The sequence below is a fragment of the Hippoglossus hippoglossus genome, chromosome 5 (assembly GCF_009819705.1).
Source record: "Hippoglossus hippoglossus isolate fHipHip1 chromosome 5, fHipHip1.pri, whole genome shotgun sequence".
NCBI classification, from domain to species: Eukaryota; Metazoa; Chordata; class Actinopteri; order Pleuronectiformes; family Pleuronectidae; genus Hippoglossus; species Hippoglossus hippoglossus.
The window spans coordinates 22,532,068-22,552,534 of NC_047155.1; the positions used below are offsets into that span (position 1 = coordinate 22,532,068).

Consider the following 20,467-nt stretch of genomic DNA (forward strand, 5'->3'; position numbering starts at 1 on the left):
ACTGACCTTTACTCTTGTTTATCTGAAGGATCATTATGATTTTGGTATGAGAGCAGTGAAGACGGTGATTTCAGCTGCTGGAAACCTCAAGAGAGAAAATCCTGACATGGATGAGGTAAAATGCTTGTTTTGTATTTTAAGGAAGTATAAGAAAAAACATTACATGCTTATTATTTGAAAAAGTACACCGTTCCAATTAATATATCATATTTATTCATTTTGCAATCTCACTGTCTCCCAGGAGCTGATCTGCCTGCGGGCCGTTCAAGACGTCAACGTACCCAAGTTTTTACAGGACGACCTGAAGCTCTTCAGCGGTATTGTGTCCGATCTTTTCCCCAACACAAAGCAGGAGCCTATCAACTATGGCATACTTGAGGAATCCATGCGCAACGTATGCATCAAGAAGAACCTTAAAGATGTGGACGGTTTGTGTTTTTAGTGTTTCTTTACAGATATGAATTTTGCTGTATGTATAGAATCAGTGGATGACAGTATTGTGATGTTTGCAGGGTTTATTAATAAGTGCATTCAGCTGTATGAGACCACTGTGGTGAGACATGGCCTGATGTTGGTGGGACCTTCTGGATCTGGTAAAACCAAGGTGAGTTTTTTTACACATTGTTGTTGTGTTTACAGTTTTAAGCACAAATTCAATTTTTTGTCTTGCTGTGTATATTCCTGGATGTTAGTTTTACTGTTTGTGTTTTAGTGTTACGAGATACTAGGAGAAGCATTAACAGCTTTGAAGGGACAGCCCTCTGTGAGTGGTGAGGAGTACGAGCTAGTTCAGACATATGTCCTCAACCCCAAATCCATCACCATGGGACAGCTCTATGGAGAGTTCGACTTGCTCACACACGAGTGGTAAGAAATAAATGATTCTACACAAACTACAGAACAAACAAAATGAGACACAGACAATCTTGTTATTATGGTATCATTTATCACTTTCTCTTTTTCTTCACCCTCTAGGACTGATGGCATCCTATCTTCTCTTATACGTGGCGGTGCATCATCTATGGACAAAGAGAGGAAGTGGTACATGTTTGATGGGCCAGTGGATGCCGTGTGGATCGAGAACATGAACACTGTGCTGGACGACAACAAAAAACTGTGCCTCAGCTCTGGGGAAATCATTAAGCTCACTGATGTAAGGTTTTGTTTTCACACATGGATTGTCCGTTGATGTGTTGCCCTCTGTCCCTTGTGCGTCCAAACGTTTTTGCGTCTTCCTCCTGCAGGTGATGACCATGATGTTTGAGGTGCAGGACTTGGCAGTGGCCTCTCCAGCCACAGTGTCTCGCTGTGGTATGGTCTACCTGGAGCCCAGTATTTTGGGCCTTGTCTCTTTCACAGAGTGCTGGCTGAACAAGGTGCCTAAGGCCTTGAAGCCTTACACAGAGCGGCTCAACTCGCTGTTCACCAGGTTCCTGCAGGTGAGGGGGAAGACTTAACTGCAAGGATTTCTATTATCATAGATTATGATTGTATTAACAATCTATTGCTGTCTTTTTTATTTTTCTGAACTGTTATACAGGATTCCATCACATTTGTCCGCACATCAGTGAAGGAGGTCACCACATCCCTCGACAGTAACCTTGCCTGTAGTCTGCTTAAAATAATGGACTGCTTCTTCAGTCCCTTCGACACTAAAGAGGTGAGTTTTGCTGTGTTAGAATGACCCACAAAAAATAAATATATATGTACAACAAGCCCTGGTAGATGTTTCATCTCGTGTCCTATGCTTTGAGTCTGTTGTTCTAGATAGTGTTGTGTTGATTGTGTGTCCCTTATCAATCATTTCTTGTCTTGTAGAATCAAAAGCCACCACATGAGAAGAAACTGGAGCGTTTGACAGAGGTGATCGAGCCCTGGTTCTTTTTCTCACTGGTGTGGAGTGTAGGTGCCACAGGAGACGCAGCCGGCTACCAGCGCTTCAGTGCCTGGCTCAAGGACAAGATGGCAGACGAGAAGGTCAGATTACAGTCTCTGTTTTAGCATCTTAATGACAAATTATTATCAATTGCTTGATTCTTTTTTGAACAGATGTATATTTTAAGTGACGCAGATTTCTTTTTCCTTCAGATTCAATTATGTTTTCCAAAGGAGGGCCAAGTATACGACTACAGGCTTGATGATGCAGGGATTAGTAAATTTGAGGATGACGATGAAGATGAGGAGAGAGAAGTAAAAAGATGATGCTTTAACATACAGATAATGAATTAACTATTGATAAGACTGTTAATATCATTTTACTAGTATTATACAGTTTGTATTCAATTCAACTTTTATATGTACTCTAGGTCCAGTGGGTCAGCTGGATGAAATACACAAATAGAGTTGTGATCACCCCAGAGACCAACTATGCTGACATCATCGTTCCCACAGCTGACACAATGAGAATGTCTTTCCTGATGGATATGCTTTTAACCAATATGAAACCTGTGAGTACTTTGAATTTAACATTCTGTCTACAAAAATATTTGATTAAATAAATGGCAAAACAAATTTGAATTTAAAATGGTATCACTTCATCTAAATTATGAATATTTGATATTAATATTTGAAACACTTCAGAATCTGACAGTAAATGTTCTATATTTAAATGGTTTCATCTCCTTGAAGAGGCACCATCAGACTACATTAGTATTTGTATGTGTTTGTGATGCAGGTGCTCTGTATTGGTCCAACTGGTACTGGAAAGACATTGACCATGTCAGACAAACTGCTGAACAACATGCCTGCTGAATACATCACGAACTTCCTCATGTTCTCTGCACGCACCTCAGCCAATCAGACTCAAGACTACATCGACAGTAAACTTGACAAAAGGTAAGACTGCTCTAATACACATTGTCCACCTTACAATGCAATAATACACAGTATCTCTGACTCACTATTTAAATGATGTTTGTGTGTCAGGCGGAAAGGGGTGTTCGGGCCTCCGATAGGGAGGCACTCCATCTTCTTCATCGATGATCTCAACATGCCAATGTTGGAGACCTATGGAGCCCAGCCTCCTATTGAACTGCTGCGGCAATGGATCGACCACGGAGGCTGGTATGACAGGAAGCAGATAGGTGAGAACGCTGAAATGTTGTTTTTTCTCTCATTAATTTAAATATACATACATATTTTATTTGTTGACCTTTCATTTCTTATCATGCTTCTGCACCAGTAGCCAGATGCATTATGTTCTGGGTTGTCTGTATGTCCATCTGTGCCATTTTTGTAAACACATCTCAAGAAAGCCTAGAAAGAAACAAAGACATTTGGTGAAAACATTCACTTGGACTCACAGATTATATTTCAGTGGTTAATAGTTAAAGGTAACGTGAAACTGTCCTGGATGATGGAGGCATACAACTGCAGAACGACAATTCTAGTTGTACCAATTCCACAATATTTTGATCGGTTTAATCTGTTTTGTTGATCTTTTTTTGTGTTTATCCTGTCGTCACTCCACAGGTACTTTCAAGCACTTGGTGGACATCAATTTTGCGTGTGCCATGGGACCTCCAGGTGGAGGCCGTAATCCCATCACCGAGCGCTTCACACGCCACTTCAATTTCCTGTCCTTCACTGAAATGGAGGATACCAGCAAGAAGAGAATTTTCTCCACCATCCTAGGCAGTTGGATGGGTGAGTCAGTGCTGATATTAAGCCAGTTTCAGGATAGAAAAAACTTTAATTAACTGAACAGTTTCTAACTGAGTTTTCATTTTCTTTCAGATGGAAATATGAGTAAGAAGGAACCAGGCAGTAAGTCAGGGAGACAGTGAAAGGAAGCAGACAAGGAGCACAAATCATATAAAATTTCATTTAATACTTTAAAGTTTTAACATTTTATTTATACAGTACATTTATCAAACACATAAAAAATCATCTAAAAGTAAATAGATCTAGTAAATAGATTTTCTGAAGTAAATTTCATGTTTTATTGTTTTCACTTCATCAGAACCTGTGCCAGAAATTCAGCCGCTCAATGAGCCTCTGGTAGACGCCACAATCCGAGTCTATGCTACCATTACCTCGCAGCTTCTCCCAACTCCATCCAAGTCCCATTACACCTTCAACCTGAGGGACCTGTCCAAGGTCTTCCAGGGCATCCTCATGGCTGAGGCTGGCATGATAGAGGTAGTCGGAACCAACACAATCACTTTTATGTGAAGTAATCACATTACTATTGATTGTCCTAATGTCTTTCTCAGGTTTAGTCACTTGATCCATATTAGAAATAACTTTTATGAGCGTTATATTGTACATCCTGACAGTAGATGCATCAGTATTCCTCCTTTATCTAAGCGTAGCATTACTTTGGTGTTTTTAGGGCAAGTTGCAGCTGCTTCAGTTGTGGTACCACGAAAGCTGCCGGGTTTTCCAAGACCGCCTTGTGTCTGTTGAGGACAGGGACTGGTTCAACCGACTCCTGAAGGATCGTATTGAGGAGTTTGACTGCAACTTTGAAGATGTTTTTTCTGGTCAGCAAGTTCTCTATGGGGATTTCATGATCCCTGGAGCTGACAACAAAGTCTACACACGTATAGAAGAAAAGGAAAACGTGAGTGGACCCATGGCCTGTGTTGGAAAGAGGCTTAGCTATAGCTTCTGTAAACAGCTAACAGTTGCATGCATAAAGCATTGACTTTTTTTTTTATTTCCCCTGTAAACAAAAAATGGATGAAACATTTATATTTATTCAATTCACTCAATTCAGATTCTGATTAATTGATATTTTGTGTAATATAATGGCATCCTTCTCTCTGTTGATTATGTGACTGCATGCTTCATTCTGTCCTTGTAATGACTGTTTATCCTCTGCATTAAATTTATTTTGTTATCTAGTTGGCAAAGGTGATGGAGGAATACATGGAAGACTACAACCAGATCAGCACCACCAAGATGAAGCTGGTGCTCTTCATGGACGCCATTGAGCATGTATGCCGTATCGGCCGCATCTTGCGCCAGCCCCTGGGCAATGCCCTGCTGCTTGGAGTTGGTGGCAGTGGGCGCCAGTCACTCACTAAACTTGCGTCACATATGTAAGATGGCCAAACACAAAAGTTTTAATGAATCCAAATCCAGTTTCTCAAGCTATTTTGATATATTAAAGGATCAAACTGAGATTTTCAGTTTTTATTACCTAAAAAAAAGGAAAAACAACAATATGGGCATTTAATGATCTTGTGGCCCCGTCTTCACAGTGTGTTTGTTTGTTTCCAGGTCAGAATATGATTGTTTCCAGATAGAGCTCTCCAAGAACTACGGCCAAACAGAGTGGAGGGAAGATATTAAAAGCATCATGTTGAAAGCTGGTCTTCAGGACCAGCAGATCACCTTCCTCTTTGTAGACACACAGGTAAAAAGCAGCAGTTTTTTACCACCTGATACCAACAGCATTATATACCATACACCATACTGATTGTATTTCGTGTGTGTGTGTGGGATCCTGTTGTACTGTTCAACTTATTTTGAATAAATATAAATTAAAGCTAAAACAATGTAGATCTCAATAATACCTATACATGAGTACGTGTCAGACAAGGCACCATTTTACTTATTCTTACCTCTGTGTTAATCTACCAGATTACGAGTGAGTCATTCCTGGAGGATATCAACAACATTTTGAACTCGGGGGATGTTCCCAACCTGTATGCATCAGACGAGCAGGAGCGTATCCTAGCAGCAATGAAGCCAGTGGTGTTAGACCTGGGGCAGCAGCCAACTAAAGCCAACCTCATGGCTGCCTACATCAGGAGGGTCCGCAGCAACATCCACATTGTGCTCTGCATGAGGTTAGTAACTTTGAAAATGAAAACAAATGGACTAGGTTTCTCCTCCATCTCTGTTAAACTCTTCGTCCTCTCCTTACCCTATTGCTTACAATTAATTCTCTCCATTCCTTCTCCTGCAGTCCCATCGGTGAGGTGTTTCGTTCGAGGCTGAGGCAGTTTCCCTCACTGGTGACATGTTGCACCATAGATTGGTTCAGTGCCTGGCCAGAGGAGGCTCTGCGGGCCGTGGCCACGTCATTCCTCAATGATCTGCCTGAGCTTAAAGTCAGCCCCACCGCCATGAACGGACTGGTAAGGAGGCCGTGTGTGTGTGTGTGTGTGTGTGTGTGTGTGTGTGTGTGTGTGTGTGTGTGTGTGTGTGTGTGTGTGTGTGTGTGTGTGTGTGTGTGTGTGTGTGTGTGTGTGTGTGTGTGTGTGTGTGTGTGTGTGTGTGTGTGTGTGTGTGTGTGTGTGTGAGTGTGTGTGAGTGTGTGAGTGAGTGCATGCATTTGTGCATGCGAGCATGTGTGAGTTTCTTTGGTACGAAGGTTTTTAAAAAACATTGCCAAACTAAGGAAGTACTGTACGTTAACAAAGATCTAAACAAGAGGCTAAATGTGAGATAATGTTGAACCTCTGTACAATCACTTTGAGACAGGCTCATTATGGTTTTGATTTGTTTCTGTGTCTCATTTTTTACTAAAAAAAATGTAGATCTTAACGTCACTACTCCCACCAGCATTTTGCATGTAGTAACTAATCAAACATGCAGTTGAATGAATGTAGGGCGACTTAATAAAAGGCTGTGAACCCTGATTCCTCGCCGGTTGACAGTCCACTGAAAGATAAAAATTTGATGATGAGCACATGTGGTGTTAATACATTTGTCATTGAAGTTGTAAATCTAGAGTGGCCACAAGAAAAAGGATTGGTTAAATCAATAATTTGTGAGTAGAGAAAAGGGTTTCAACATAAGAGAGGGAAATGTATTGTTTGGAAATGAATTTGTCCCATAGTGTAACTGATGATAGACCAAGGTAGCCTCTGCTAAACATTCATGAATATGAAGAGGAAGATGAAACATATTGACTGCACTCCGATGCAACATTAACAGCACATATCACAGCAACAATGATGAATTATCCGAATCAAACAACTTTTTTAAGTTTCTGCAACTTTATTTTTTACTTGTGGGGTAAATATCAAAAATACTGAAGAAAACCTTTTTGATTCTCTTCTCCAGACAATGATGTGTGTAAAGATCCACCAGATGGTAGCCAGGAAGTGTCAACAGTACCTGGCTGAGCTTTCACGCTACAACTATGTCACACCCAAGAGCTACCTGGAACTGCTCCGAATCTTCTCAGATCTAACCGGACGCAAGAAGCAGGAACTGTGCGGTGCTCGTAAGCGCATGAAGACCGGTCTGGACAAGGCAAGGCCCCGTCAAAAAAACCAAAAACCAAACAATAACTCTTATTGTTTGGTTTTTGATGGTTTTAATCTCCCCTCACTTGAGTAGATATGGTTGTTTTAATAGTAGAGATTAATGTGGTACTTCTTAATTAGCACTCTTCTCTGACAATGATTCTCTGTGGTCCTGTAGCTCCTGCGCACAGCAGAGGATGTGAGCAAAATGCAGGAGGAACTGGAGACGATGAGACCTCTTTTGGAGGAAGCCGCTAGGGAAACTGAAGTCACCATGGAGACCATAGAAGTAAGGAAATGGTTACAGGGTTAGAAGCAATTGAGCAACACACTAAATATATACCTTTTTCATGCATTCTCCTGGCACTGATGACACTTACATATTGCAGTGGTTACTAAACTTCCTGGAGGATCACAAAACAACAACATAGGGGTCAGGTGGTGATTTCCAGAAAACATTTTTTTATCATATTTTAGGCATAATTATAACAAAAGATTAGAAATGTAGTCAAATATAGAATTCTATGTCCCCACATGACCCCTAAGGTGATTATGACAGATTAGTGACCACACTAACAGAAAGTAAGACTTGACTTTTTTTTTTAACTAGCTCAAATCAATGTGCTTCAACCACTTCTGGGTTAAGGTGTGTCACATGTCTCTGGGGTTGGGGGCTAAATGGTCTGGGTGCTGCTGACATACTCATCCCTCTGTACATATACAAATGTTCAGGTTTTCTTGATAATCCTAACTGAACTGTATAACCTCTGCATTTTGTGTGTCCTGTGTTTGTCATTTTATGTGGACAGAAAGACACAGTGGTTGCAGAGGAGACCCGGAAGTCAGTGCAGGCAGAGGAAGCAAAAGCTTCAGAGAAAGCTCGTATTGCCGGCGCCATCGCAGCAGATGCTCAGAAAAATTTGGACGAGGCTCTGCCAGCTCTGGATGCTGCTCTCACCAGCCTCAAGTCACTCAATAAGACTGATGTCACTGAGGTCAGAGATTTTGAAAAGGATTGATAATAGATAGTCTTCAATTACCACTGCACTGATTTTAATGATTCTTGGGACTACATCTTTTCCATAGGTACGAGGATTGCAGCGACCTCCCCACGGGGTGAGGCTGGTTATGGAAGCGTTGTGCATTATGAAGGGCATCAAACCTAAAAAGTTACCTGGAGAGAAGCCTGGCACCAAGATCGACGACTACTGGGAATCTGGAAAAGGTCTATTACAGGACCCTGGCAAGTTTCTGGACAGTCTGTTCAAGTATGATAAGGTAAGGCACTTGGATTTACTGCTGTCACTGTATGTATATGTTAACAGAGTCTCTACAGAACATGATTATTGCCTCATTCAGATTTTTTTGTAGACTTTATAGCTCTCTATGTCTCAGGTGTTGACACTGATGTGATGCTTCCTGTCTCTCTAATCATTTCTGCAGGACAACATCCCAGATACTGTCATCACTTTAGTCCAGCCCTACATAGATAATGACGATTTCCAGCCAGCCTCAATTGCCAAGGTTTCCAAGGCCTGTACGTCCATTTGCCAGTGGGTGCGAGCCATGCATGTATATCACTTTGTGTCCAAGGCTGTGGAACCAAAAAGGGTAAAAAGTCCTTGTTGAGCCGTCACCTTATTTGTGACACCAATATATTTAAATTCATGTCACTTCACTTAAGAGTGTGATCTAAACATTGAAAATGTTTAATGTTTGTGCAGCTAGCTCTCCAGGGGGCCCAGGACGACTTAGCAGAAACCCAGATAATCCTGGATGATGCCAATGAAAAGTTGGCAGAGGTGGAGGGCGGTATCGCCATTTTACAGGCCACGTACAAGAAATGTCTGGCCAAGAAAGACGAGCTGGACAACAAGTATCAACTGTGTGAGGCCCGTCTCGTCCGAGCAGACAAGGTCAGAAGGAGGGTTAAGATAAGATAAGACAAAACTTCCTAATTTAGCGTTACAGCAGCTCAGGAAGGAGAGCAGAAAGGTGGTAGACCAAAGTTTGAAATATCAGTACCCTAAACCAGTGAGCTTGAATGTAATAAATGTCTAAAAACCAATTATTTAACTCATGATAGTAGTAGATATAATATAACTATAATTTAACACAGTACGCTCAACATGTATAATTTTTTTCATCAAGATCCATAAATTATTCTCTGAGGAATAAAGGAAAATGTTATAGCATCTTACTATTTTACAATGTTGGAAAAAGTGAAGGAAAAAATTCCTGGATCTGCCCGCTGACCTGGATCAAACGAAATGTCTGACCCATTCCACATCCTTCCACCACATTTTGTGGATATCTGTCCAGTAGTTTTTGTGTAATCTTGCTTAAAAACAGACAAGCCAACCATCAAAAAATGGACAGGGGTGACAGCTTTGTGGCGGGGTTGGATATATTATGGACCTCACATAAGAAATTATTTTATACTGTAGTAGAAAGCAAATACAGAAATTCACGTTCTGTAACAAGCAGTATTTGCTCTTACAAAACAAAAACAAAAAAATGCTAAACAATAACGAATAGTGTTTTATATCAATATATTTCAATATATTTGCCTGCTTTAATATTCATAGTGGCTACATGCATGTTTTTCTGCAGCTTATTGGCGGACTGGCAGATGAAAAAGTGCGCTGGAGGGAAACGGTGCAACATCTGGATTACATGGTTGAAAATGTAGCCGGCGACGTGCTTCTATCTGCAGGATACATAGCGTACCTGGGACCCTTCACTGTAAGTTGGTCGTAACTCAAGACGTTTTGTTGTTCCAGTAGACAAAACTAAAAATCATACCAACATTTTAACATAACTTTAATACTTCAGTACAATCAGTGCAGCATGTTTGCGTAATTTGCATCAAGGTTCATTGTTTTTATGTTTAGGGAGAATACAGAGCAGCCATGGCAGATGAGTGGCTGCATTGCTTCAAAGAACTAAGTGTTCCACACACTGACGAACCCAACCTGATCAGCACTCTAGCAGATCCAGTCAAGATCCGCTCCTGGCAGGTCAGATCCAACCTGTCGTCAGCTGACCTTCAGGGTCAAGGCCTATTAAGACATCTTCATTGTTAATTATCAAACCAGCAAACTGCCTTATTTTTCTTAGTCATTGACTTACATTTTCATTGTATTTTGTCTTTTCTGTGAGCATAGATATCAGGTTTGCCTAAGGATAACCTCTCAGTGGAGAACGGTGTGATCACTCAGTACTCTCTACGCTGGGCTCTGTTCATTGATCCTCAGGGACAAGCCAACACGTGGATCAAAAACATGGTGAGGGAGCTCTCTTCCTGTTCTGATCTGACCACAGCTGCTGAAGGTGTCAATGAGACAAAAGACAAAACAATAGCCAATACCAAGATTTTTATATTTTTCTCCACATCACATGTATAGTTACCATTGTAATTGTTGACCAGTACCAATATTATAGATGTAGATATAATAGAGGTTCTAGTACAGTTTAGTCTCACTTACAACTTCTTCAAAAGCTTGTCACTAGCTGCAGTTATATTTGATTCACTGCTCATCCACACTTGCTTCCTGTTATTACCCAGGAGCGTGACAACGGGTTAGAGGTTATAAAGCTCAGTGATCGGGATTTCCTACGCAGTCTTGAAAACACAATTCGCTTTGGTAAACCCTGCCTTCTGGAGAACGTAGGAGAGGAACTGGATCCTGCTCTCGATCCTGTCCTGTTGCAACAGGTATGTATACACAAATCTGTTACAAATGAAAATAACTTGTAAGCTAGTGTTGTCTGAATATCCACCACACATGGGTCTGCTTAACTTACATTATGGCTCTCAGACGTTTAAGCAGCAAGGCAGCATGATGCTGAAACTGGGAGATTCAGTCGTCCCTTACCATGAAGACTTCAAGATGTACATCACCACTAAGCTGCCAAACCCACACTACTCTCCAGAGATCTCTACCAAAGTCACCCTAATCAATTTCACCCTGTCACCCAGGTAACAGAAAACTGTTTTACACAACTCTGCTCTACAACCAGATGTGTAGATAACAGACGTATAAAGCATATACACAGAACTGTTCTAGATATGATTCAATGTTTTTCAAATATCTTCAATGTACAACTGGAGAGTGAGAGGTAAGCATGCAATAAGGGGTTAGTATTTTTATCAATGGTAATGTAAGTTAATGTTACTGACCACCCACTCTCAGCCTGACTGTAAGTGTTTATGTAAAAGGGTGTTCTGTGTGTATCCAGTGGTCTAGAGGACCAGTTGCTGGGCCAGGTCGTGGCTGAGGAGCGTCCAGACCTGGAGGAGGCTAAAAACCAGCTCATCATCAGCAACGCTAAGATGAAACAGGAGCTGAAAGAAATTGAGGATGAGATCCTGCACCGGCTCAGCTCCACAGAGGGAAACCCTGTGGACAACGAGGAGCTCATCCAAGTGCTGGAGGCTTCCAAGATCAAGGCTGGAGAAATCCAGGTCAGACAGTCCAGAGCAGTTTTTTCTTCTCTTGAACAACTCCTTGTAAAACCTCATATATGATTCTTCAAGTGATGTGTCATTCAACGCATAAGCTACCATTGATTTTCTACTAGTAATACAAGCTGATTTTACTGGCAGGCAAAAGTGATGGCAGCAGAAAAGACAGAAGTGGACATTGATGCCACCCGTCTGGAGTATGTGCCAGTGGCTGTGCGCTCGCAGATCCTCTTCTTCTGTGTATCGGACCTGTCCAGTGTTGACCCCATGTACCAGTACTCTCTGGAGTGGTTCCTTGGCATCTTCATGACAAGCATTGCCAACTCTGAGAGAGCAGGTAGAAATAAATCACACAGTAAAATATGCTCTCTCTGGTTGTATACTGAGAATTGTGCCTGTGCAGATGTAATCTAATTCATGACACTGAAACCAGATTTTTAAAAAATATATATTTTTGTTGCTAACGACTCTTTTCTGGACTTTTCCTCTCGCAGACACAGTGAAGATGAGAATTGTCAACATCAATGAGTTTTTCACCTTCAGCCTGTACAGCAACGTGTGTCGCAGTTTGTTTGAGAAGCACAAACTTATGTTCGCCTTCCTCCTGTGCACTCGCATCATGATGAATGAAAACAAAATCGACATGGTGAGCAACAGAGGAGTTTGTAGCTTCTTACTGTCTGTTTGCTGGTCTCCTTAATATTCTCTTTCTAATTCAAATACACAAGTTGAGTTAACACTCGTGCGCTTAATGAATCTGTGTCAGGCTGAGTGGCGCTACCTGCTGTCTGGAGGGATGCCTGCGCAAGAGCTGACCAACCCAGCGGTGAGCTGGCTGTCGGAGCGCGCCTGGCAGGACATCCTGAGCCTCAGCGCTCTGGACAGCTTCAGCAAACTCGCAGAGAGCTTCCCCGAACATCTGCAGGGCTTCAAGAGGATTTTTGACAGCAGCCAGCCTCACAGGCAAACATTTAATAACCTCTTTTGTTCACAAAAACACACTTCCCCTTCATTTATATTGTGCAGAAGCTGCCACAGCCCATTTAACAAGGTGTGGTTATGTTTGCCTACAGAGAGGCCCTCCCAGAGGAGTGGGACAGGGAGCTGGACTCTTTCCAGAAGCTGTTGATCCTGCGCTGCTTGAGGTCGGATCGCCTCATTCAAGGCCTGCAGGACTTTGTCTCAGCTCAGTTGGGACAGCGCTTCATAGAACCTCAGGTCGAGAAGCTGCCCTCCTGTTCTCCCTTTTTGCCTTTATGCTCATGTTAAAAACAATATTCATGTAGTGACACAGAGATATTCTTATCACTGTGATTTAAAAGTGTGGAAACATTAATGCAGTAATTACTGCTCCATTTGTTTTGGCTGGGTCAGCAGCAGTGCAAACAATCTTTAATGTTTGCAGTATAGAATGAACTTTTGCTCTCTTGTATGTGGCAGCAGTATTTAAGGCTTATTAGTCCTTCTCTCTCTGTCTCTCCACAGGCGTCAGACCTGTCTGTGGTGTTCAAAGAGTCGTCCACCTGCACTCCACTCATCTTTGTCCTCTCCCCTGGCACCGACCCCGCTGCCGACCTCTACAAATTTGCTGACGTCATGCAGTTCTCCAAGAAAATGAGTGCCATCTCTCTGGGCCAGGGCCAGGTCAGATACTCTCTCTGTACACTTTCCAAACGCAGCAATTGACCTCTCAAAACAATGATATGACCTCATGTGTAGGGTTTAGGATAAATACAGGCTCATTGTAACCAGCCAAACATTCTCCCAGCAATATACTGCCCCCGTGGCTGTTTAGTAGGTATCAGCATCTGTTTATCACATTAGTTGTAATTATGTGAGTTAGAATTCTGGAGAGTGCTAAACTGTTGCAACATCCTGTCCTCGGTTTCTGTCTTCATTGAACTGAGAGCTCTGACGCCTTCCTGAACGTTTCCTGTAATTGTGCGACCATGTCGATTTTTAGGAAATGTAAATGTTGGAAACCTCATGTTAACCCGACTGCTTTTGAGCCAACTCTTGTTGTTGTTGACTCCACATCTGCCTTTCCTCTGCTGCTGAACGTGTAATGCAGGGCCCCTGGGCTGAGATTATGATGCACGCTGCCATGGAAAGAGGTCACTGGGTCTTTTTCCAGAACTGTCACCTGGCACCCAGCTGGATGCCGGGGCTGGATAGACTCATCGAAAACATCAACCCAGTAAAGGTCAGAAAATACGCACACACAAAAAAGAGCATGGGCATACACATACAAACACAAAAAAACAGACTCAGTGTGTTGACTTAAACCGCACCGCGTACCTACGAATTAGATGGTTTCAATTTCCTCCTTTCCTCCTAATTGGCACTTGTTTCCGATTCGCACCACATTTTTCTGTCCGAATCAAAGAGAAAACTAACCGAGCCCAATTAACCCAAACCCACCAGGCATTGTGTTTTTTGTGTCTGAACCCGATGCAGTTAATGTAAGCTGCTGTTTGTTGTGTTTCTTATTTTCCTTATGTGCAGTGTATAAAATCAGCTCAGCCAACATGACCCGACTCGAACCAGAATATAATTTCAAAGTTTTGTCCGAACCCAGTCCGGAGGGGCTCGGGTCAGTAATCCACACGCTAATGAACATCAAATGTCCAATCTTCTCCGTAGGTGCACAAGGACTTCCGTCTGTGGCTCACAAGTCTTCCCAGCAACAAGTTCCCAGTGTCCATTCTCCAAAATGGTTCCAAGATGACCATCGAGCCTCCCAGAGGCATCAAGGCCAACCTACAGAAAACCTACCTGAGGCTAACGAATGATTTTATCACCTCTTCCACCAAGGTCTGTCTCCCACCCAGTCACCCTCCCATCTCCTTATCATTTACTTTGGAATAGAAAATCTGCCTCTTTTGATCAGTGTTATTTTCTACTTTAGTAGCGTCTTGTTGTACATTTGAATGATACTTTCCTTTGAAGAGCAGAGTTATTTCCAACTTAATCCTCTCCTTGCTTCTCATTCTATTCCTCAGATAACAAGCTTCAGGTCTTTGCTCCTGTCTCTGTGTCTGTTCCATGGAATTGCTTTGGAGCGCAGGAAGTTTGGCTCTTTGGGCTTCAACATTCCCTACGAGTTCACAGACGGAGACTTGAACATCTGCATCAGCCAACTCAAAATGTTCCTGGACGAGTACCAGGACATCCCATACAAGGTGGGGGAGAGAAGGCTGGTTTCTATGTTCAACTACTTGTTCATAAATATTTGTTTTAAAGCCACCATTTTCCATTTTATGTGTTACTGTGTTTTTTTGTATCATTATGGATGGATAAGATATAAGCTTAGAGATAAAATAAACAGGGCATTTAATAAGAAACAAGTTTTTTTTCCAATCAGATAATGTGTGTTCATCTCTCTGCCCCCCTTCTTGTGCTCCACCTGTCCAGGTGCTGAAATACACTGCAGGCGAGATCAATTATGGCGGCCGTGTGACAGATGATTGGGACAGACGATGTCTGCTCAGTGTGTTGGAGGATTTCTATTGTCCTGCTGTTCTCTGTGATAATCATGCCTACTCCTCGTCTGGAGTCTACCAGCAGATAGACACAGGTCTGGATCTCAAGGTAAGCCATCGGAATGTAGACAGCCTTCAAGAAGTCATGATAAGATCAGTGTATTGACCTTTGACTACATCTGTTGGTTTACAAACCTCATGTGATACAAGGCAGTCATTAATGACACATGATATGAGCTAAAACATACTATTACGATAAGAAGATAATGTTTTAATAAGCTGAAACAGCCTCAGCAATATTTATGAACTACATTCAAGGGGTTTATCAAAAAGCAAAATAAAATTTGAATTGCAAGTTCACATTTCGATCAAAAGAAACTGTCACTTATTCGTCCCCTGTTTATATTTCTGTTTAAAACAAAAAAAGACAAATTAGAAAAAAACGAGTTTTAGATTAGATTAGTTTTAGTTTTCTTCATTTTTTCTCTGAGGAGTTCACAATAACAAAAACCTTTCTCTCTGTTCCTGCTGCTGCTCACAAAACATGGAAATGTAAGATGTGAGACTGTAAGTATATGTCATGTTGGAAAAAAGATAATTACAAACATCTGCAGTCACACGGGAGGAGACGCTGTACGCGTTGAGTCCAGGCAGGTTAATAAGATTAAAAATAATGTTTTAAAACGTCACATATACATCGAACCCCGTGGCTAGCAAACTAAATGATGACTAATTGGTGTCTGCGAGTGACTTGACCTGTTTTCTGATCCCAGGGTTACTTGGAATACTTTCGTGGTTTGCCCATCAACGACACACCTGAGATCTTTGGTCTCCATGACAACGCAAACATCAGCTTTGCCCAGAATGAGACCTTCGCCCTGCTGGAAGCCATAGTCTGTCTGCAGCCGCGAGCTGTGTCTGCCGGGGGAAAAACTCCAGAGGAGGTGCGGATATTGATTGATTTTATTTCCTTTGCTCTTCTGTCTCTATCAATGCTCATGTTATCAGTGTGTACATTGTATTCATTAAATACCTAGTTACCAGATACTTTTACCATTATTAACATTATTAGCTGAATACACAGACCGATACCTGTGGAGTAGCCTGTCGGGCATAAAGTTGTTATGAGTATAGATTTAATTGCAACAATCTCTCTCGAGGCCTTGACTGTTGGCTGAGACCTGTTATGTTTCATTCGTGATTTCTGGTACCGCAGATAGTGAAGGAGATCGTGGCGGGCATCGCTGAAAAGATCCCTCAGCCTTTCAGCCTCCAGGAAGTGATGGAAAAATACCCGGTCCTCTACGAAGAGTCCATGAACACAGTGCTTGTCCAGGAGGTCATCAGGTAACCTTACATAGGGATCACACAGCAAACCACACTGCATGTCTCCTTATTTCACTCTGCTCGGTAGCTGCTCAAGTCAAATATTCCCTCAGTGACAAAGTAGATTTGATCTGATCTTACACTTAGAAGCAGGACAAGAAAAATGTCGATTTTCATCAGCAACAGTGGTAAGGACAACAGCTCCCTTGACCCATTACTTTAAGACATCATCGAAATTCGTCTTTTGTTACTGTTTTGATAGAGAGACCCCCAGCAGCCTAAGATACAAAATGTACATTTAAATTCCGATAATGACTCTTAATGGTACAAACATATTTTCATGACAGTAACATGCCATACTGGGATCTGGTAAGTGGATCCCATGCACACATATTTGAAATATTTTGATAAAAAGCTCATTTAGCAGGAGGACACATCTGGGATTCTTTGAGATCAGAGAAAGAAACTGTGCTTCACTGAAAGCCTCTTTGACAATGTTCAGCTTAGTCTGAGGTCAAGTAGCCAGAATAGATCTGTGATTCTGCCAGTGTATATGTACTATTATTTCAATTCTCAGGTTAAGAAAATAACAATTAAACGTGAAACTAGTAGTGTAATGTCTTTATTTGAGACAAGTTGAAGCTGAAATTGTAGCCTTTATAAGTCTCAGCTCGTAACCATAATTACATGTCTTTGTTATCACACTGTAATAACAGCTTTTTCATTTTGCTGGTGTGTGTGTGTGTGTGTGTGTGTGCGTGTGTGCGTGCGTGCGTGCGTGCGTGCGTGCGTGCGTGCGTGCGTGCGTGCGTGTGTCTGCTGTAGCTTGTCAGCAACTCCTGTAAAGTGAGTTTGGGATGACAGAAATCTCTGAAACTATTTTCTAAGTCATCTTTTCTTTGGTGCTCTGTAAAGGATCACATTGTCAGGGACAATTAATTTCACTATTATGAAATCCATTTGGAGACTAATAACTTTATAATAATTTCAATTTAAATATTTACCATCGCCAAGGAAGTTGTGTTTTTGTCCATGTTTGTATGTCTGTTATTTAGCAGGATTGTGCAAAACCTACTGGACAGATTACTATCAAAGGGTAGAAACCATGAATAAGTAGAATGGCACTGGGTAGAGTGTTTACCCTCCACAGGGCCCGACAGTCCTCTAATGAAACCACATTTGAATTCACTAGTTCCCTGTGTTTGGGGGGGGGATCTGCACCAAATCGCACAAACTCATACAATTCAAGATCCATGAATTATTCTCTGAGAAATCAAGGAAAATGTTGTGAAGAGAATTCATGGATCTCCACACAAATGTAATGGGTTCTTCCTTGGGTCTTGCCCACTCCTCCACAACATTTCCCAGAAATCTTTTCAGTTGTTTTTGCGTAATCCTGCTAATTAACAAACAAACCCACAAACAAACAAATGGACGGGAGTGAAAACCACCTTGGCAGAGGCAACAATCCGATATGAGGCCAGTTTAAATCATGAGTTTGTTTTGTGTCTCTCAGATATAACAAACTGCTGGAGGTCATCGGTCAGAGTCTTGGTGACATTGTGAAGGCTCTGAAGGGTTTAGTGGTGATGTCATCAGAACTGGAGTTAATGTCCAGCAGCCTGTTCAACAACAACGTGCCCAACATGTGGACGGCCAAGGTAAGACAAACTCACTTCCATTATTATCCTTCTGACCTTTCCTATCGCTAGCAGGAGCCAGTGGTCAGACACCGTGTCTCAACCTCTGTGAAACCCTCTGTTGTGGAGCAAACTGCACACAACACAGTCATATGGTAAAGGTTCATTAAAAGAAAATTCATCACAAAATGTTCATATCAACTTTGTTCTTTTAATATTATCTCTTTCTTCTCAATTCCGACTTTAACTCGTATTATTGTAATCTTATTTCAGAAATCTCTGAATATTTATTTCTTCAATATGTAATATCCCATCGTACCGTTGACAGTGTGGCTCTTCCTGCGATTTTTAAAGAGAAACCCTGACTCAAACTGATATTCTGATTTCTCGCCAAATCTGACAAAGACATCACATTCATTGTTTAGTGCTCTAATAATTTTAGGCTCCGCTTTCTAAGAACACCTTTTTGATTGGCTGTGTGTCTCCGTCCCTCCAGGCCTACCCCTCTCTGAAGCCTCTGGCCTCTTGGGTGTCAGACCTGCTTCAGAGGATCGCCTTCCTGCAGACGTGGATCTCTGATGGCATTCCACCTGTCTTCTGGATTAGTGGCTTTTTTTTCCCTCAGGCTTTTCTCACCGGAACCCTCCAGAATTACGCCCGCCGCTGCGGCGCCTCCATCGACACAATTGGTTTTGATTTTGAGGTCAGACAGTAAGCCAGTGTGTCTGGCAGTATATGTTACTGCCAATATTTGTATTTCACAGTGAAAATATACTAACTTATATCAAGTATAATGTTACAACACAATGTAATCCCTCTGCCCACAGATAATATTGAAGTCAGTGTCAGAGATAACAGAGAAACCAAATGCTGGCTGCTACATCCACGGCCTTTTCCTGGACGGCGCCCGCTGGGACAGCGAGGCAGTTCAGCTCACAGAGTCCAGGCCCAAGGAGCTCCACACAAAAATGGTTGTCATCTGGATGAAACCCAAACCCAACCGCAAACCTCCGACCTCCGGGGTCTACATCTGTCCCATCTACAAGACGCTGACACGTGCCGGTCAGTACGCAAATCTGTAAAGATTCTCAGTCATTAAGGTCATGGTATCTTCATGAGTAACACAAGTGTATAGGCAACTGACAACACAAGCAAGTCCAGTTGCTTAAGTACACTTGTAAAACTCCAGAAGAAGTCTGTGCACACAGCATCGCAGCAAGTCTGGATTCATCTATATTACAACAAGCTTAGTTTAAAAAAGCAAACGTTAGTTTTCACCCATGTCTGTGGATCTGCTGCTCAGGTTAGGAACTCTGTCGGTGTGATTCTGTGTTGGTGTCCACTCGCTGGAGTGTTTGTGTGCATCTCCTTTTGGTGGTTTTATTACTCACCCAAAAATAGACTCCAGTTAGTATCCCGTTTCACGAAGGCGTCTGAAAATGCAGCACTGTATTTTCCACTCGCACCACACAGCCAACACCTTGTGCTGGCACGTGAGAAACACGCAAGCACAGGCAAGGAAAAGTACAAACTGCTTTCATACCTTCTTTATGTCACTGAACTGCTCTTTGTGCTTTTGTAGGGACGCTCTCCACCACCGGCCATTCCACCAACTACGTGATCTCAGTGGAGCTGCCTACAGATCAAATTCAGAGACACTGGATCAAACGGGGAGTCGCCCTCATATGTGCACTGGACTACTGAACACAAACACACACCCACACAAACACAAACACAAATGCAGATGCTTTCTTTATGTTAACAACAATTTTGTTTGTGTAATACACAGTTTTTGACTATTCAATACTAATGTAATATTTTCATTACCTCTGCCAACGAGGTGATGATTACATCTGCGTCTGTTTATTTATGTGTTTAGCAGGATTACGCAAACACTACTCAACTGATTTTTGTGAAATTCTGTGGAGGGGTGGGGCATGACTCAAGGAAGAATTCATGACATTTTTCGAGGAATTTTTTTTATCACTTTATCTTGCATCATGCTATAAGGAATTTTGTTGACATTTTCCTTGATTTCTTAGAGAAACATTTTTGAAATAAAAGAACTATTGTGATCAAAAAACAGACAATGTTAATGGGACTGATATTTATGAGTGTGTGCAATTTGGTGTAGATCCAAATAAACATCCAGATATAGTGACTTTAAATGTGGCTTCGTGAGGGTGCTGCTGACCCTCGGCAGAGGTTTGCTCTCTGCTGAGTGAAATTCGAGTTTATCTTCTATTGCTTTGCTGAAAATCTGTTTCAGTCTTTTTTAAGGTAAAGTTAAGTAACTCTTTAGGACTAGAATAAGATCTACTCTCCCCCTTCACTCTCTCCAGCTGA

General features: G+C 41.9%; 1 protein-coding gene across 1 annotated transcript in view; it reads left to right on the forward strand.

Moving 5' to 3' along the window:
- The window catches only part of dnah1 (dynein, axonemal, heavy chain 1), a 32,910-nt gene extending 12,742 nt beyond the window's left edge, over positions 1-20,168 (forward strand). Inside the window, 47 exon segments of the mRNA XM_034585206.1 lie at positions 29-115; positions 242-428; positions 513-604; positions 713-867; positions 976-1,153; positions 1,245-1,439; positions 1,541-1,660; positions 1,819-1,977; positions 2,089-2,190; positions 2,307-2,447; positions 2,675-2,835; positions 2,926-3,083; positions 3,472-3,645; positions 3,736-3,765; positions 3,962-4,140; positions 4,334-4,564; positions 4,849-5,045; positions 5,227-5,362; positions 5,590-5,798; positions 5,918-6,089; positions 7,021-7,212; positions 7,384-7,494; positions 8,015-8,200; positions 8,292-8,483; positions 8,649-8,816; positions 8,930-9,121; positions 9,819-9,950; positions 10,100-10,225; positions 10,373-10,492; positions 10,774-10,923; positions 11,027-11,187; positions 11,448-11,673; positions 11,815-12,010; positions 12,168-12,319; positions 12,440-12,636; positions 12,747-12,891; positions 13,159-13,317; positions 13,745-13,876; positions 14,317-14,487; positions 14,676-14,855; positions 15,088-15,264; positions 15,929-16,099; positions 16,372-16,502; positions 17,998-18,142; positions 18,618-18,824; positions 18,949-19,183; positions 19,704-20,168. Of these exon segments, the coding sequence (XP_034441097.1) occupies positions 29-115; positions 242-428; positions 513-604; positions 713-867; positions 976-1,153; positions 1,245-1,439; positions 1,541-1,660; positions 1,819-1,977; positions 2,089-2,190; positions 2,307-2,447; positions 2,675-2,835; positions 2,926-3,083; positions 3,472-3,645; positions 3,736-3,765; positions 3,962-4,140; positions 4,334-4,564; positions 4,849-5,045; positions 5,227-5,362; positions 5,590-5,798; positions 5,918-6,089; positions 7,021-7,212; positions 7,384-7,494; positions 8,015-8,200; positions 8,292-8,483; positions 8,649-8,816; positions 8,930-9,121; positions 9,819-9,950; positions 10,100-10,225; positions 10,373-10,492; positions 10,774-10,923; positions 11,027-11,187; positions 11,448-11,673; positions 11,815-12,010; positions 12,168-12,319; positions 12,440-12,636; positions 12,747-12,891; positions 13,159-13,317; positions 13,745-13,876; positions 14,317-14,487; positions 14,676-14,855; positions 15,088-15,264; positions 15,929-16,099; positions 16,372-16,502; positions 17,998-18,142; positions 18,618-18,824; positions 18,949-19,183; positions 19,704-19,825 (7,539 nt within the window). The 3' untranslated portion in view covers positions 19,826-20,168.
- Positions 20,169-20,467: the final 299 nt, after the last annotated feature.